General features: G+C 40.5%; 1 protein-coding gene across 50 annotated transcripts in view; it reads left to right on the top strand.

Moving 5' to 3' along the window:
* The window catches only part of Nrxn3 (neurexin 3), a 1,541,537-nt gene that overhangs the window by 1,025,051 nt on the left and 500,234 nt on the right, over positions 1–16,252 (top strand). For 5 of the 50 annotated variants that reach the window (XM_063240989.1, XM_063240971.1, XM_063240970.1 and 2 more), the window contains exon 1: positions 10,018–10,261. The exons of the other annotated variants lie outside the window; for them this stretch is intronic. In XM_063240989.1, coding sequence (XP_063097059.1) covers positions 10,018–10,261 — 244 coding nt within the window. Of the gene's footprint in view, positions 1–10,017; positions 10,262–16,252 lie in introns of those variants that run through there. 50 annotated transcript variants of the gene reach the window in all.

Raw genomic sequence — 16,252 nt, 5'->3', positions numbered from 1 at the left:
TTTCTTACTTTGTCATTTCTTCAAGGTCATTATCTTCATACTAAAATTTATCCTTCACTCATTCTGCCAGAGATAGTGTGTTTGATAAGCTTCACTCATTCTGCCATAGATGGTTAGATAAGCTTTTCCAAACTTTATTTATCCAGAAATGTCTCAACATGTCTCCACTTATAGAAGATTCTGCTAGATATATAAATCCAGATTGACAAGCATTTTGTTTCAAAAGAAAGTCATTGTATCCCTTGATTTTGGGGCTCTATGAAAACTAACACATTGATGTACAGATTTTTAAATTTCAGTTTTGGGTGTTCTTTGATTTCAGTATTGTGGTCCAAAATGTGGCTCCTTTCCTGCTTACGAGCTTTAATATAAAATCTCACATTACTGAAACATAAAAAATTCATAGCCACTTTCTTTTTGAATATTTTCTGTCCCTCATTTTCTCTGCTCTCCTAGAATTCACCATGATAGATGTATGTTGGAGTTTTCTCTTGACTTTCATAAATTTTTGGGAACCATCTTAAGGTCTGTCCTTCAGTTTACTAATTCTCTCTTCAGCTACATCTACATAATCCAAGTACTGGGTTTTAAAGAAAGTTTTTAACTGTATTCCAGTTTCCAAAACATTTAGCTCTTTCTGATGCCTTTTAGCATTTACCTTTTTCTCTGTTTTTCTGATTTCTATATTTAATCATTTCAACATGTTTATTTTTATAATTAATTTCACATTTTTCTGTTATGTCACATTTCTGTGTTTCTTGTTCTCCCATTGTTGTGGCTATAAACCCTCTCTCATCATGAATTTTGTTCTTGAAATATTATTTTTTCTAAATGATTATTTTCTATTGGTATGTATGTTACTATAGGAGCTATACATAGAAGTTTATTGTCGAATCTAGAGTTTCCCAGCCTTGTTTTAACATTAACATGTAATGTAGTATTCAACAAGTCTCACTCTGTCTCTATATCTCAGTTTCTCCAACTCAAATATCTCCTCAGTTCCTAACTTAATTCTTTTCCACATCAGCTCCTGAGAACACATAGCCCTGTACTGGTTACAAAGAGCAAAGTAGCTCTGTTTCCTGTCCCAGGGGTCTTAAGCCATATGTCTTCATTTAAATGGACTCGTTTTATGTTTAGTCCATGAGCATTTCCTGCTGAGAGGTAAGGGACAGAAGGGTAAGCAAGCCATCACACTCTCCATAGCAATGTACTCCTTAACAGTGAAAAATGTCCTCTTAGATCACAGGAACAGCAGTTGTGTAGGTGTTGCTAGTAGGGAAAAACGTTTGGTTTTTAAAATAGAAATATAAAATTGTTAATATGTCTAGAGATAACTTGTACTGCATGCGGTAATGAAAAATGAAGTTCTAGTGCAAAAAATGCTGCTTAAATTTAGATTCGCTTTATAGATGTCCAATAAGATTCCTACCCTCAGTCTATAAAGTTTCAATAAACAGGAACACACTGCAATCTTGAAACATCCAGGTATTGGGGTTTAGCCTCAAAATAAGGCAAATGGAAACATTTAAGTAAATGCAGAAGTAGAGGACACAGAGAAATTTCAAAAAAAAAAAAACTTTTATCAGTTGTATAATCTTAGATTTGAAAATGAAGTCCGATATCCCATCCTTTTGCTTCGGGATCCGCTAACAGGCATTTGCTAGTTGAACATTTCCTGTAGTGGAGAAGTCACTGTCTTGCAACTCATCCTTTCTGATTTTGTTATAGCTCCAAATGTTAGAATATTTTTCTATATGAGACACTTGTGTATTTTGCACATCCTCCACCCCACGTATAAAGGAAATCTGCACAGCAGTACCTAAATGTATCCCAATATCATTCCATGAACATCCATAATGCCTACTCTAAGTCTAGTGCTATCCTAAGTTATCTTATGTATCTTTCCCATGAGTGGGCATGTTTTTAGAAGCTAAGTAAATCACCCAAGGTCACACTGTGAGTAAATAATAGAACAGTTTTGAATTTAAGCTCTCTTTTCTTAGAACTCAAGTTGTTTGGCCTTAGCATCAAACCCTGACTTTCTATATAATTTCTCTACGAATTGTATAGATGTAAATATATAGATGTAAACCAAATGACAATAACAGAATGTGACAAGTGTTAACAGAACAGTGCTTTTTGAAGATAGGAAAGACAGAAAAGAGGAACTAATTCTGCCTGTCCAGATTGGAAATGGTAGATTTTGAGAACATACATACCAGTAATGTTACTATATTATATCAATGCTGTATCATCTATTCTAAGAACATACTGCTCCTCCTACCTGTGTTATAAACTCACTCCCATCCCCAGACACACCACTTTAGGGAGCGCTAATTTCTCAATATCACCGAGAAATGCCCTTCTTAATCATCTTGCAAACATTTCTGAAGCTGTGCAGCTAAAACTTTGTACCTTCTGCTAGGAGAGGATTCATCTCATTACTCTTAAGATTTCTTGGTTAAGTGAATTTCAGTCTACAGAGCATCACGTGGAAAGTATTTATTTACTTTAGATCTTAGTCCCTCTATCTTAGATGACATGCTCTTCATGGAGTATTAAGATAGACACTTGGTTCTGGAAGGCGGGGAGAATACCATACTTACCTGAAAAGGGTAATGAATCAATCATAAGGCAATCAATACTGACAAATTCTAGCTTGCACATCAAGTACAAAATTACAAGCACTGAGACAAAACGTTCACGTCAAAATATGTCCTCTACCAAATTTGATGAGTTTCAAAGCAGTCAGGTACCACGGTGTGAATATATAGCTTTTCACTGAGTCCTCAAAATCATTCCATGATATGAGGATTAGTTATCATTACACTGTTGAGGAAACACATTTACAAAGTTTAAAGAGGTTGCTGCAGGTCACTGAGACAGTAAGTAGTGGTCCCAGAATTTGAACTCCAGTCTTCTGACACTCAATTCACATGTCATACTGCTTGTGAATCAGATCCTTTGTGATAGTTCCTTAGTTCCTCCTGAAGCAGATTAAGTGTATTTGCTATTCTGTGTACTTTACTTATATCTTTATTTTAGCACTTACTGTGTTTGGGAAGCTGTATATCTGGATGGAATTTATGGTTTGTTTTTATTTCATTTAGTAGGTTTTCTTTTTCTGCTATAACATTTACTACTTAAGGCCTGACATATCTTCTTTACTACCTGGTATCGTGGTCTTCATCTATTGTCTTCCCCATAGTAAGCATAGATTTAATTTTTAAAACAGAAGTGCACTGATGCTCCAAAGTGAAATTCAACAGACAGTTTCTTTTTATATCGAGTGAAAACTAGTTCAGGGATACATTCACAATAACTTTTAACAACTGTTAAATAATAATGAAATGCTACAAAATTCCAATGAAAATAATTAAGGATTTTAAATCTATGTCTTCTAATGGGAAAGGCTAAATAATTAGAATGCATTTTTTATTTGAGAGAAGAAAGTAAGAAAATGAAGATATCGGAAAGAGAAGCAGCAGGAGACCCCTTTCAGATCCCAAAGCAAATCAGGATTCTGAGAGTTCCGATCTACCCTGAAAAACAATTAAGAAACGATGCTGGATTTTGATAGCCATTATTATCAGTTCTGGGACCAGTTTGGAGCTATATTGTCTTGGGGTTGACTTGCAAGATATTTGATGAAGCTGTCCCTCTTTTCTGCAGAAGATTTGCTAAGAGAATTGGAATTGTTAATGAATCAGTTTCTTTATTAATTCTCCTAGAAATTTGTATACACAAGAAGAAATACCATTTTCAAGAACAACTTTCACATAATTAGATGGAGAAAAAGAGGCAGATAGTAATAAAAAATAGTAATTATTTTATTTATTATGCACAATTAATGATCATTTTCTGGGTCAGGTGTTGTTTACATTCACTTTACATGTATTGTTTAAACCTTGACAACAAGTTTACTGTACAGAAGCTAAAGTATAAAGAGGTTAAGGACCCTGTCTATATTTTCACAGCAGTGAAGTGGTGAAATCAGGCAACCTGGAACCTAGGCAGCCAAGCACCAAAGCCCAGTATGTAACTGTCTGCATGTTTTTCAAACTATCTGCCAGATCTTTGATTTGACAGTTTATCTTGCTGATACAGAAATGAAGTTATTTTTTTTTTTCTGTTAAAGCATTTTATTAGGTTCCTCAAAACTGCACAGAAAATTTCCTGGTACTGAGCATAAAACATTTAGACCTCTGATATTCAGCATAAGCTTAGTGAATACGAATGGGTGTATAAAGGCCAAATCTCTATTTGAGGAACCAACTGAGTAACAGAAAAAATATCGCTTCTTTATTGCAATAACTTCACTTGGCCTTCAAAGGAGCCTGGCTAAAGAACATTTCACATACTTCTCCCTTAGGAAATGTGTGGCAGGGCATGGTAGTGCATGCCTGTAATTCAAGCACTCAGGAGGCCAAGGCAAGAGGCTCACTGCAAGTTCAGGCCATCTTGGGATATATAGTGAGTTTTAACGCCTGCCTGGGCTACATAGTGAGGCCCTGTCTCAAAAAAAAAATATATATATAAAAATTTAATGTACCAAATATAACTCTATAGACCAAGCTTGAGAGATTTGGCAAACTCTTCTGCAGATATTTTTCTCAATATTCAAACTATCCCTGTTTCAGCCACAAGGAGGATGCAGGAATATCTATAGATGTTTATAAGAAGAAGAAGAAGTTAAAGAAAGCAAAGTAACATATGCATTTGCTAAACTACAAATTTATATAAGGATTCCATTGTCCTTTTTTAAAAAAAGTCAAATACAGTAAGAATTAGGTTTAAAAGGGTAAAGCTTCTCTGCTGTATTCCCAAATGGAAAGTATAATCAAAATCTGCTTTTTTGCAGGATGAATTTCTTAAATAAATAAGCAGAAGGACACATTATGTAACAATAAATAAATCTATTGACATAAAATAAAGTTTGACTGTTTTATAGTGTCCCTGGATTACTTAGATATATTTATAGCCATGTTAACAGTCCTTGTATTTTTTCAGGACAGGACGTTTATTTCATTTCCTATTAGGAGAGTTTAGTTGTGTATGTATGTGTTTTATGTGATGTGTGTGTGTGTGTGTGTGTGTGTGTGTGTTTGTGTGTGTGTGTGTGGGCGTGCGTGCATCTCTCCTAAATGATCATTTCAAGCCCTGTAGAAAGAGAGAGTAAAGATTTATACACCTTAATTTTTGGATAAGGAAGGTCATCTTTACCTGACAGCTGGGGTCTCACACAGAGACAGGCTGATCCCATGTGTTCTGATCTTCTTGAGTCTACATTTGCCACACTTAAGTACATTCAAGGGCTTATTTTAGAAGCCCAAGGATGAACTCCTCAGATGACTTTATAGCTGAGGTACAGGACATCAAGATGAAGAATCAGAGGCTATAGACTCTCATATTTTACCTTGAGAATTTCTTCTAAAGGAGAAAGAATAGGAAAGATTAAAAGAACAAAAAGGGAAGTTCGTGATACCAAATTCTAAGTCTGAAGTAGCAGACAAACCCAGCTATGGACTAGTGAATTCAGCAATAGGGAATTTTAAATCTGTCTTCCATTCAGAAATGTAAGGTTCCAACGACTATGGTTTGAATTTCATGGGGTTTATTCAAGTAGGGCTAAGCGTGGTTGTTCCTGTGAAATTATTTATATTTTCAACTTTAAATCTGTGCTTAGCATTTTTAAATCTGTTTCTGTTCTATCTTAAAAAGAGGACTCTCAACTTCATCCTGTTGCTGCAGACATGGTCCTCAAGTGTTCTCAGTGAAGGGATCCAGTAGAGAAGAGAACTTTGGGAGAAAGAGGAAGCATTTGATTGGTGAAGACAGTGCTTCAGCTGGAACTGTAGCTGCAGGGTATTTATCAGGTATGATTGGAGATGAAAAATCTTAAAATATGTATTTAATACATCGGCCTAAACTCTAGTAGACCTGAAGAGTGCGGCTTAGGCTTCTAAATAGGAATTTGTTGACTAGAGCAAAGGAGAAGGAACGGATGAGAAAATACTATATTACATTGGCAAAAGATGTGCAGTTTAACAGGATAATTGTGAGTTAGCTCTTTAGAATGGAAGCAGTAAAATAAACCAGTCTCTGCCCTCGGATTAAACTCCTTAATATTTAATGGTGTCCATTAAATATTATCTATCTTCCTGGAACTCACAACTACCCTTTTTGACATTTTTCAGAAAGTAAATAAATAAATCATAAGTATGACAAGTAAAAAGAATAGTTCCGGCTATGACACACCAGCCACATTTGCAAATTTTGTTTGACACTAAGGATTTACTTTCACTTGACTCTTGGCAGAGAATTAATCGCCAAGTCCATGTAAGCTTCCCAAGTTTCCTTGGGATGAAGTCAAAATAGAGTCTCCTGTGCTCAGTGCCAATTTAGCAAAGAAGAAAATCTTTTTTTTTTTTTTTTTTTTTTGTCTTTTTCATTTTTATCGGTACCAGGGATCGAACTCACGACCGCCTGCTTGCAAGGCAGGTGCTTATGCCGCTGAGCTAAATCCCCAGCCCCTAGAAGAAAATCTTTAAATGGGTAGGTGTTCTGCATGTCAACTCTGGAGAGCTTGTCTCTGGGGATCAATGTCACTAAAGTCAGATAAATGGGTCAGTGAAACTAATGGCATAAAAATATATGGTTATATGACTGGCAGCGGGTTTGTTGGCTTCATTTACTTAGCAAGCATTTACTGAGCTCCTGTGATGTATTTGCTATCTTGCTATCCATTGTTCTACACACAGAGGACACAGGAAGAACAGATACAGGCTAACCATCAAGGAGCTTACCATCGTTTTTAAAGAGAATAACTATAGACAAAAGGTTTTGAAAAGTAGAGAGTGCTGTGAAAGATAAAAACAAAACAAAAAACAGGGTAATGCAATAGAATGTTGTTTAGGGTAGAAGCTAATTTTAGCTGAGGGCCAGAGAGCACCTCTGAGGAGATGATATTTGAAACATGCTGATTACAAGGAAATATTGGGCGAAAACCTCCCTGACAAAACGAACCAGCAAGACCTTAAAGGAACTAGGATGGAAAAGAGCTTGGAATGTTCAAGGAGGAAAAAAAAGGTCTGAGGACTGCAGGGTAACCAGTGAGGGGTATCTGGCAGGTGATAGACTGGAATATTAGGTAGAAGCATAGGAATTTAGGTCCCTTTAAGACTGTGACAGGAGATGAGAATGAATTTAAGAGTTTAGTGGGAAGCCTTCTGGCAGGATTAAGTTAGGGCTGAATCCAGTAGAAATGACCCTGTATCTTATGGGAAGATATTTAGAATACTAAGATTGTTTTCCTGACCTTACCAAAATACCCTAAGACCTGCAGCATATACTGCTAAGCCTCTCGGAGCATCAGTTTATTTTCCCAGTGAACAGAGTACCACCACTATTTGTCCAGTGCCCTCCCAGAGACACTGTCTCATTTAAGGTGGTCCCTACCCACCTTGTCAGGAAGGCAGTATCTTCTATAGTGTGTAGAAGTAGAAACTGAGGTTTGAATGCCCTCCTGTCACCCTCACCCTCACTGCTGTGTTCCTGAATATGCATCACTGGTTTAGCTTTATGGTTTAAGCTTCCATCCAAAAGCATGAAAGACCCTGTCACAGGACTGTTTTCTTCAGAGGCTGTGGGCCCTGGGTTATCCTGAGAGCCAGGATAGTAGAATGACTCACTACACTACTCCAAATGGCAGCATGGAACCTGAGGAGAGCACTAGTTTCATAACCAAAATCCAAAGTGACTGCGCTAAATTCTGTTAATGAGTTTGATATCTGATCTTCAGGAGAAGTCTCTTGTATGTTTGGTGTCTTCATCTATTGCAAAAGCTTAAAGATATACTTCCTTGACATCTCCTTGGGGTGTCCCAGGGATGAATAGTGCTGACATAATCCTTGCTCTTTATCTGTGGTTAGGGAGTTTGAAAGGAAAGTAGGAGGTACTATAACACACTTTTTAAAAAAATTGCCATCTAAATACAATATATATGATATGTGTGCATATATGCATATATGGTATATATATATATATATGGTATATATATGCAAATATTGTATATGATTTAATTAGCAAGTAATATTCCCACAGCCTTCACCCCTTTCTCCCTTGAAATGTAATTAATTTAGCCCTGGTGAGTGCACAAGAGGAAGCAATGCTAGCAAGACCCAGGCACAAAAGGGTCCCACCCAGGAGGACCGCTGCAGGATATGCATCTCCTACTCAGTGCATATTGCCAGGCAGAGGCCACTTGGTCCAGAATGTCACTGTTCCCTAGCACAGTCCTGGGTAAATCCCCTCCAAGAGCCCTAGATGGCCACGACAGGGGGTGCGACTCCTGGTGCTCACCGGGTTCAGCCTTGGGGTAAACCCCTTATTCTTTAGTGCCCAGTGAGTCACCTCTGGGGCTTTACCCTCCTGAGGTAGCAACAGGTATAGGGACAGGACAGCCTTCGGAAGCCTTTTGACTAAAACAAGCCCCAGCCGGCGCTAACCTCTGAGTGTGGAATTCCAAGAGCGTTCTGTCCATCCGCGGGAAAGCCATCTTCTTGAATCCAGTCACCGAACCCTTCACCCTCCAGAGGAGTCTCTGAGCCACCCCATCACCTTCGCTTTCCAGAGCCAGGACGCAGATTCTTTCCATTCGCTCGCGAGTGGGGGTCCCGAGGGAGACACACGCAGGGGGAGTGGCCGGGCTACCAGGCTAGAGCAGCCCGCGTGCGGCCCCGCCGCCTGCAGCCGCTCCTGCTGACTTGGGCTGAATTTTGTTTCTATTTGTGTCTCCTCGGGCCTTAGCTGTAGCCTGGCTTTCTTTTGCAAAACTGCAAAAGGTGCCTTAATCGCTCGAGTTTGCTTTAACACGCCTGGGAGAGGAGCCGGGGCGCGCACCGAAGGAAGGCGCACGCAGCTCGGGTTTGTGAGTCACACTCACGCGCGCGCACACACAACCCGCGGCGGGAGGAGAGCTAGCCGGGGGCGCCGGTGTACACCGGCGTGTACTTGAATGGGGTGGGCCGGGATTCCGGGTCTCTCGGCCCCTCCTTCCTCCGGAGCCAGCCAGTCCCTCGGCAGAGCGCTCGGGCTGCACTGATTTGCTCTCGGGAGTGCGCTATTTGCATATGACTTGCCCCTTTGTGAATTTGGCTCCCCAACTCCGCGCTTCACTTCACCTGTGCAGCCCGGGTCCGAGCACTTCTCGGGAGCCCGCCCGCCTCGGCCACCTCTGCCGCCTGCCGGGCATCTCTTCTCGCGCTCGCCCTGACTGCGCCCACCTACTTCCCTCGCCTTAGTGCCACCCTGGTTTGGTGGCTGCTCCGCGCTCTTCTTTCCACTCCCCTCCTTCACGCTCTCTTCCCCTGGCGGCCGCCACCGTCTTCCTTCCATCCAGTTGCGAGCCCGGGAGCCCGCGGCTGCTCCGTGGCGCCAGTCCAGGACGCGCAGGGTTAACAGCATCCGCGCCCTTCCGCCGCCGAGACCCAAACTCTCCCAACCTGCAGCCCCGATTCGCCTGGCAGTTCTGCAGTGCATCGCGTGGAAGTCCAAACAGGAAAAAAAAAATCAAAATGTTCAAACTCCTTGGATGTTGGGATAAACTAGCGTGAACCCAGTTGGGTCTTCTGCGGCTTCTTCCTCTTCGTCTCCACCTCTCCCCGAGTGGCTTTCCGGAGTGTGCAGCTTAAGTCTTCAGACCCGAGGTGCCAGAGATCAAGAGGCAGCCTCCCCTGACATGTGTGGCATGCCGGGGCTGCCTAGGAGGTTTGCTATTCCTGGGCGGACTGTGGCATCCTAAATTTCAGCGGCGGAAAAGAAAGAGGGGTTTTGCCTTTTTTTTTTTTTTTTAAACTAATTCTTGGTTGTCTCGGAAGCTCTTACCTCTTTTCTCTCCCCCCAATCGGGCAGCTCTGCGTCCTGCTATGATGGGCCCCTGGGCATCATGAACTTCATTAGTCCTCACTGGCTGGAATTTAAACTGCCCATTTGTAGTGGTCCAGTGCGTTGACCATGCACCTGAGAATCCACGCGAGACGGAGCCCTCCTCGCCAACCGGCCTGGACGCTTGGAATCTGGTCCCTCTTCTGGGGATGTATCGTCAGCTCTGTATGGAGTTCCTCTCATGTAGCCTCCTCCTCTTCCTCTTCCTCGCCGGGATCTCACTCTCAGCACGAGCACCATTTCCACAGCAGCAAGCATCACTCAGTGCCTATTTCTATATATCGCTCCCCTGTTTCCCTTCGAGGAGGGCACGGTGGGTCTCTCTACTCTTTATCCTTTTAACGGGGCATAGAGTTTCCTTAACCCATCGGTCTTTCGGCTGGTGTCAAGGGTGGGAAAAGCATTAAAAAAAAAAAAAAAAAAAAAAAAAAGAGAGAGCGTGAAACTATGAAAAACCCATGCATGTGCATGAAAGAAAAAAATTTCCACTTTCTCCTAAAGGCTTGTGTACGGATTTTTGTTTTGCTTTGTTTTTTTCCTCCTCAGTCCCTCTCTGTTTAGCTTCCTCATTCACAGCGGAGCAAACACCACAAGCTCCCCTTTGCAACTTCCCACTCCTCCACCCTCCTTGAATGGCACACAACTCATCAGAAAAGTCACAATGCTGAGTGTTGAGAAATCATTCTTGAACCTTGGTTGCACTCTCCCTTCCTCTGGTCTTGTGTGAGAGCTGGTCATGGGGAAATAGCAGACAATAAGCATCCTCGCATCCTCAGTCCAAAGTTGATTGGACTGCTGTAAAGTTGTCTGTGTGGAAAAGGTCAGGGGCGAGCAGCTGAGTCTAAGAAGGCAGAAAAGATAATTAATAACCAGTGATCATTGTTGTTCATTTTGGCAGCTGCTTCTTTGACCACGTCTGGTAGGAAGAGCGGCTATCACTAAAACTGCACACCTAATGTTCCTATTAGAGAGGAAGCAATATGTCAGACTAGGCTAAGTTCAGGTGTCATTTACCCAAGAGGAAGTGATAGTAACTCTGATTGCACTATTTGTGCATATGTTCTTTCAATGAAAGGTAGTATGAATGGGCTGGCTTGCACAACGAAGGTGTAATATGTCTCGTTTCAAATGATCCTCCTTTGCATGGTTATCAATGGAAGAGGCCCATGGCCTTTAAAATATGCTCCTCTCTGAGGAGGCGATGCTCACATTCCCTCTCAGAGTGCAGTGTCTGCAGCTAAGGTGGGAGTTTGCTGTAGTAACTATTCTAAAGGAAGGAGCCTCGTGATTTGTTTACTATGCACTCCTAATAGTGAGGGGAAAAGCTTACACAGCCTGCCACAGACTGCAGGAATGGCCCTCCCTCCAGCATAAATGCAAATCACACAAGGGTCCCTGCTCAAGCTTGCATTTTGAAGACCTATAACGTTCAGACCTCATTTGGAAAGTTGATTCTTCCCTCTGCCTCTTGCTGCGGGATTCTGCTCTGCGGGATGTTCGGTGGTAAGAGAAAGCACACTGTGAAAATGCCAGGGTACACTCTGCCTCTGTCTTCCTTTAAATATATTTGATGGAACCGCCAAGTAACTGGGAGCCTGTGAGGTTGGCAGGAGGGGAAGGCAGGGAAGACTGTGGAACACTTGATTCTCATCTGGTTGCTGTTTTCTCTGTGACTCCTGCTGGATGGGGTGGAGGCTTTCTTGCTTACACAGAAAAAAAATAAGTATATAAAATAGAAAAAGTCACGTCTGCCAAAAGAGCAATGGCATCCAAATGAAAATGTGGCTCATAAGACTGAGGTAGACAGGAGCACAGGGGTGGGAAAGAGAAAGAGGGGAGAGGAAAGGGGAGGGAGATCCAGACAGACTATTACTAATAGCCATAATTAAACACGGAAACGCTCAGTGATAATTAGCTAAATTTTGCTAATTAGTGTAAATGATCAGCAGAGAGATGAAGATTATGCATTAGTTAGAGGTTATAGGCTGGCAGGGTCTCGCTATTTTTTGATCAGGATGTAAACAGTTAAAAACAGCTGCTCATAAGTGATGGAATTTAGAGAACAGAGTTCTCCCTTTGGGGGTTCCTGAATTAGCACCCCCCTACACACACACACACACACACACACACACACACACACACACACACACAAAGGGGTTGAGCTCTGTGCAGGTTAAATATGCCTCTTTTGTATTTCTTCTGTCTTTAAGAATTGGTTGTTCTCAACATTCCATCTTAAACCTTTTTGAGTGGTTCCCAGTCTAATTTCTCATTAGCCTGCAACTGATAAGATTCAGTGTGATGGGAAAGGAGAACAAAGTAAGTAAATAGCCAGGAATCCCAGAAAAGGCTCTCGCATCCACCAGAGCTGCAGAATAGAGTGAACTTCAGGGTCTGGCTTGGCTAAGATAAGAAAACTCATGAATTCAACTCTTCAGCGTCTTCTTTCAGTAAGTCCCACCCCATTGATTTGGGCCTTGGAGAATCAGTGCATCTATATTAAGTCGGCTCCTTGCATATTTAAGTAATGTTTTGGAGCTTGAAATAAAGAGAAGTAGCACTTAACAAGATACCCCAACTTCTGGCTCCCCCCCTGCATCCCAGCTGTGACCTTTTGAACACCTAACTGCAAAGACCAGGAGACCTCATAGATATTTGCTAATATATCTCTCCTTCTTACTTGAAGACACTTGTTTTCAAGGCAAAGTCCTAGGTAATAGGAATTCTTTTTTTAATGTTTTGGGTGGTGGAGGTAGAGTACCATGACTCTGCTGGTTGCTACTGATGGTTTACTGCCAACACCTCTCCAGAATACTCTGTATTGTCTACCTTTCTTTCTAGGGTAAAAACTAAAACTAGTTCCTTCGCTGGAACAAGCTTCTTTGGACCACAGAGGTGTTTTTTTGTTTGTTTGTTTTGTTGTGTTGTGTTGTATTTTTTAATGGCCTCTGCCCTTGGCTATTTCCTGAGAGGTGGAAAGTTCTCAAAGTGCTGTTAATCAGTTGTCACCAACATCACCCCTTTGTCACAATCTTCTATAGTGGGATCCACACTGAGACAGATGCAAGAAACTCAGAGCTGAAATTCCCCCTATTTCTTCCTACCTATGCTTGGTGCTGATATTTACAAAACTGATTATGTTAGAGATTTGCCCGATGTCTTTATACCAGTGCAGCCTAGAGGATACTGAACTCTTTTGTGAATTGAGAATGTGAAGACCACAACTCCCTGTGGTACCCAAAGTAGCCTCCAGTTAGATTTGGGTTTCAGGATCAAATTAAGCCTCTTCTAATACCCTTTTCCTCTTTGGTCAATCTCTTAGGTTTCCCCATCCTTTTTCCTGCCATCTTCTGTTCAAGTCACCCTTTTAACACTTGCTGAGCATTCCCTCTTGTCAGCTGGGTACTCCCTGCAAAGGATTCAGACCTAAGCCAGATACTGTGGTGTTCATCTCAGGATAATTTTAGAAGTGAGTTGATCACTATCAAAGATAAGTGCTTCTGTACTTTAAGAAGTACAGGGAGTGGGTGGGAATCCACATACCAAGCCCAATTAATATAAAATCTAATATCCTTTCTAAAATGCATATTTATAGTCTCTTGGTAGTCAGCATATCCATTCAGATTATTTTTTATCTTTGGCTTTATTTTTACACATAATATCAGGGTTATCAAAGCACTGGGTAATTTCATGGTAGAGAACATACAAATGATAAAATATGTGTGTTTACCAGCCTTCATTTCAATATGGGAGTTTTATGTGCTTTTTTGCTTTTTTCTTTTTCTTTCACCTTATTAATGCTGGTATTTTTCTCCCTGAAAAATGCTTTTACAATTATAAAGTGGGTTTCATTGAAGATCCTAGATTTTACATACGGACTACATTTTATCTTCCACAAAATAATGTCAATTTGACTTTTTTGAAGGGGCTTAGATGAGGACAGCTGGGGAACTAGTTAAGGACACAGACCTACTGAAAAACTTAATTTTCAAAGAGAACTCAGAGTCATGTATTTAAAGGAAAGCATTTTGCTCAAAAACTAGGGTGGGGGTGGGTTATGTGCATTAGCAGGTGTGAGGAGCACCTAGGTCTACTTCCCACCATGTTAGCAGAGCTGTGGTGGTGGTGGTGTCACTAGCTTGTGTCATCTGACTCAGGGGCGCTTGAAAGGAATTCGATGGCTCATTCCTTGTCACAGGGGCCTACCTTCCAAGTTTCTCTAGCCAGGGGCTTGTTCTGTTCTGATCTATTGAGCACTTTCTTTTGCTCAGCCAGCTCCTATCTAAACCACTTTCTGCCTTTCTTCTTGGGATTTGTTACACTGAATAATTCAGAGTGTTGTTTGACAGATAAAATGATAAGATTTATGTGTCTTTGGCCTTGGTGATGAATTAATTAAATTGGTTTCTCCTCTTTCTTTCTCTTCCCTCCATTTACATTGTTTTTCTTCTCTAAAATTTGCCAGCTTTTAATGGGTCTGGAGATTGATTTGTTCTTAAAAGCCTTTGTGAAAACATTATAATATCTTAGTGTAAATTTTTTGGGTCTTTCAGCATGGTCAGTCTGTAGGGTAGAGGGGACATATCACAGGAAGAGGAGGTGAGATATTCAGAACCTTTCTTTTTGGGGCAAAAAAAATAAAATCCTCCACCAAACTGGCTGATAGGTAGAATTTCATAGTAAGAACTACACTGCATTTCTTTAGAATCTGATTTTGTATTTCACAAAGCTAATAGTGAACACATTTTTCAGATTTCAAAAAGTTTGCTTCTCTAGGATCCTGGGTTGCCTGAGAGGAAGGTACATCTCTGAAGGTAAATCTTGAATGTATTTGTCCCTTTCTTCTTGTATTGGTTTTCCTGGGCTGCCATAACCAAATACCGTGGACCAGTTGGTTAAAACAACACTAATTTATTTTGTCATGGCTCTGGGTGCTGGAAGCTCAACATTTACATGTCTGCAGGTTTGCTATCTTCTGAGATTTCTCTCCTTGTCTTATAAATAGTCATTTTCTAACTATGTCTTCCTATAACTGTGACTCTCTTTATGTGAACCCAATTATTTTCTTCTTATGAGGACAATCATTTGATTGAATGAAGGTAAACCTTAATGGCCTCATTTTGTTTTAATTACTTTTTAAAAGACACTATCACCAAATACAGTCATAGTTTGCAGTACTAGAGATTAGGATCTCAACATATGACTTTTGAGGGGACGCTATAATGTTCTTCTCCTCCAGTCACTGGGATAGAAATAAAGCTGTCAGTGAATCTGTCAACTGCAACTGGCAGAATGGAAAGCTACAACCTCACTGACGGTGGCAGCAATTTACAAAATTATAAGATGGTGACTCAAGAAGAAAAGACCTATTGACATAGAGGAGAAAATGATAACAGTAGGTTTAATTAAAGTGTATATTTGCTTTCTTCTTAGGTTATTTGTTATGACAGCCAGACTTCGAAGTGCATTTAGACTGACTCTGATTCCAGTTGCACGTTCTGCACAATCTAGGCCCACAGGTTAAGGCTTTCTTAGTGAGACCTGCCGCCCTTCTATGCCAGACTCTTGATTTCTTTTATGAGCTACAATTTTTCACTGTATTCTTCCCCGAGACATACACCACCAACTCTCTTCACTTCTTATCCTTCAGTGAAGCAGAACAGGTTAGCTTAGTGTAAATGACTACATGTTTGACAGCTGAAAAAAATATGTCTTTTAAAAAAATACTGTATCGATTTCACTATTTTTCTTGTGAACTTGTGTTTTAAGATAAAAGTTCATCTAAAAATATAAGAGAGTGTGTATGCTTCCTGACAGAGTAATGATGCTTGAATGAGATAATTAAGGAAGTGTGTTGTAAAATTATAAAGCCCTGGTTGTAAAAAACTGCAAACAACCAACTAAGTTATTCAACTCTGGAGGAAAGCATGACCTTTTTTAGTAGTGTGTTTGTTTCTTGTTTAGGTGCTCCTAAAGAAAAGCAGTTTTAAAAATCTGTGCTTAGGAGGCTAACAGGTGCATGGCAATGAATTTTTATAAGGGGCATTGTGGGGTTAGGTGGTGGTGGTGTGATTAACTGTAGGATTTAGAACTGGAGGAAATAAATCTCAATCTTTGTGCACTGTAAACCTGGATAAATCACTTACCTTAAGTAAGGCTCAATTTCCTTATCTTTACATTAAAAATAGTAATAATAATACTATGATTATGCATAGAATGACACGGAGGATTACATGAGTTGTGCTTTGTACCTTGTATATCACTATGAATAGGTTTAATATTTTATGGGAAATATTTCAATGAT

This window comes from Cavia porcellus, unplaced genomic scaffold (assembly GCF_034190915.1).
Source record: "Cavia porcellus strain 051 isolate PalLab524CR breed Dunkin Hartley unplaced genomic scaffold, mCavPor4.1 scaffold_31, whole genome shotgun sequence".
NCBI lineage: Eukaryota > Metazoa > Chordata > Mammalia > Rodentia > Caviidae > Cavia > Cavia porcellus.
This window is presented reverse-complemented; position numbering and strand designations above follow the sequence as displayed.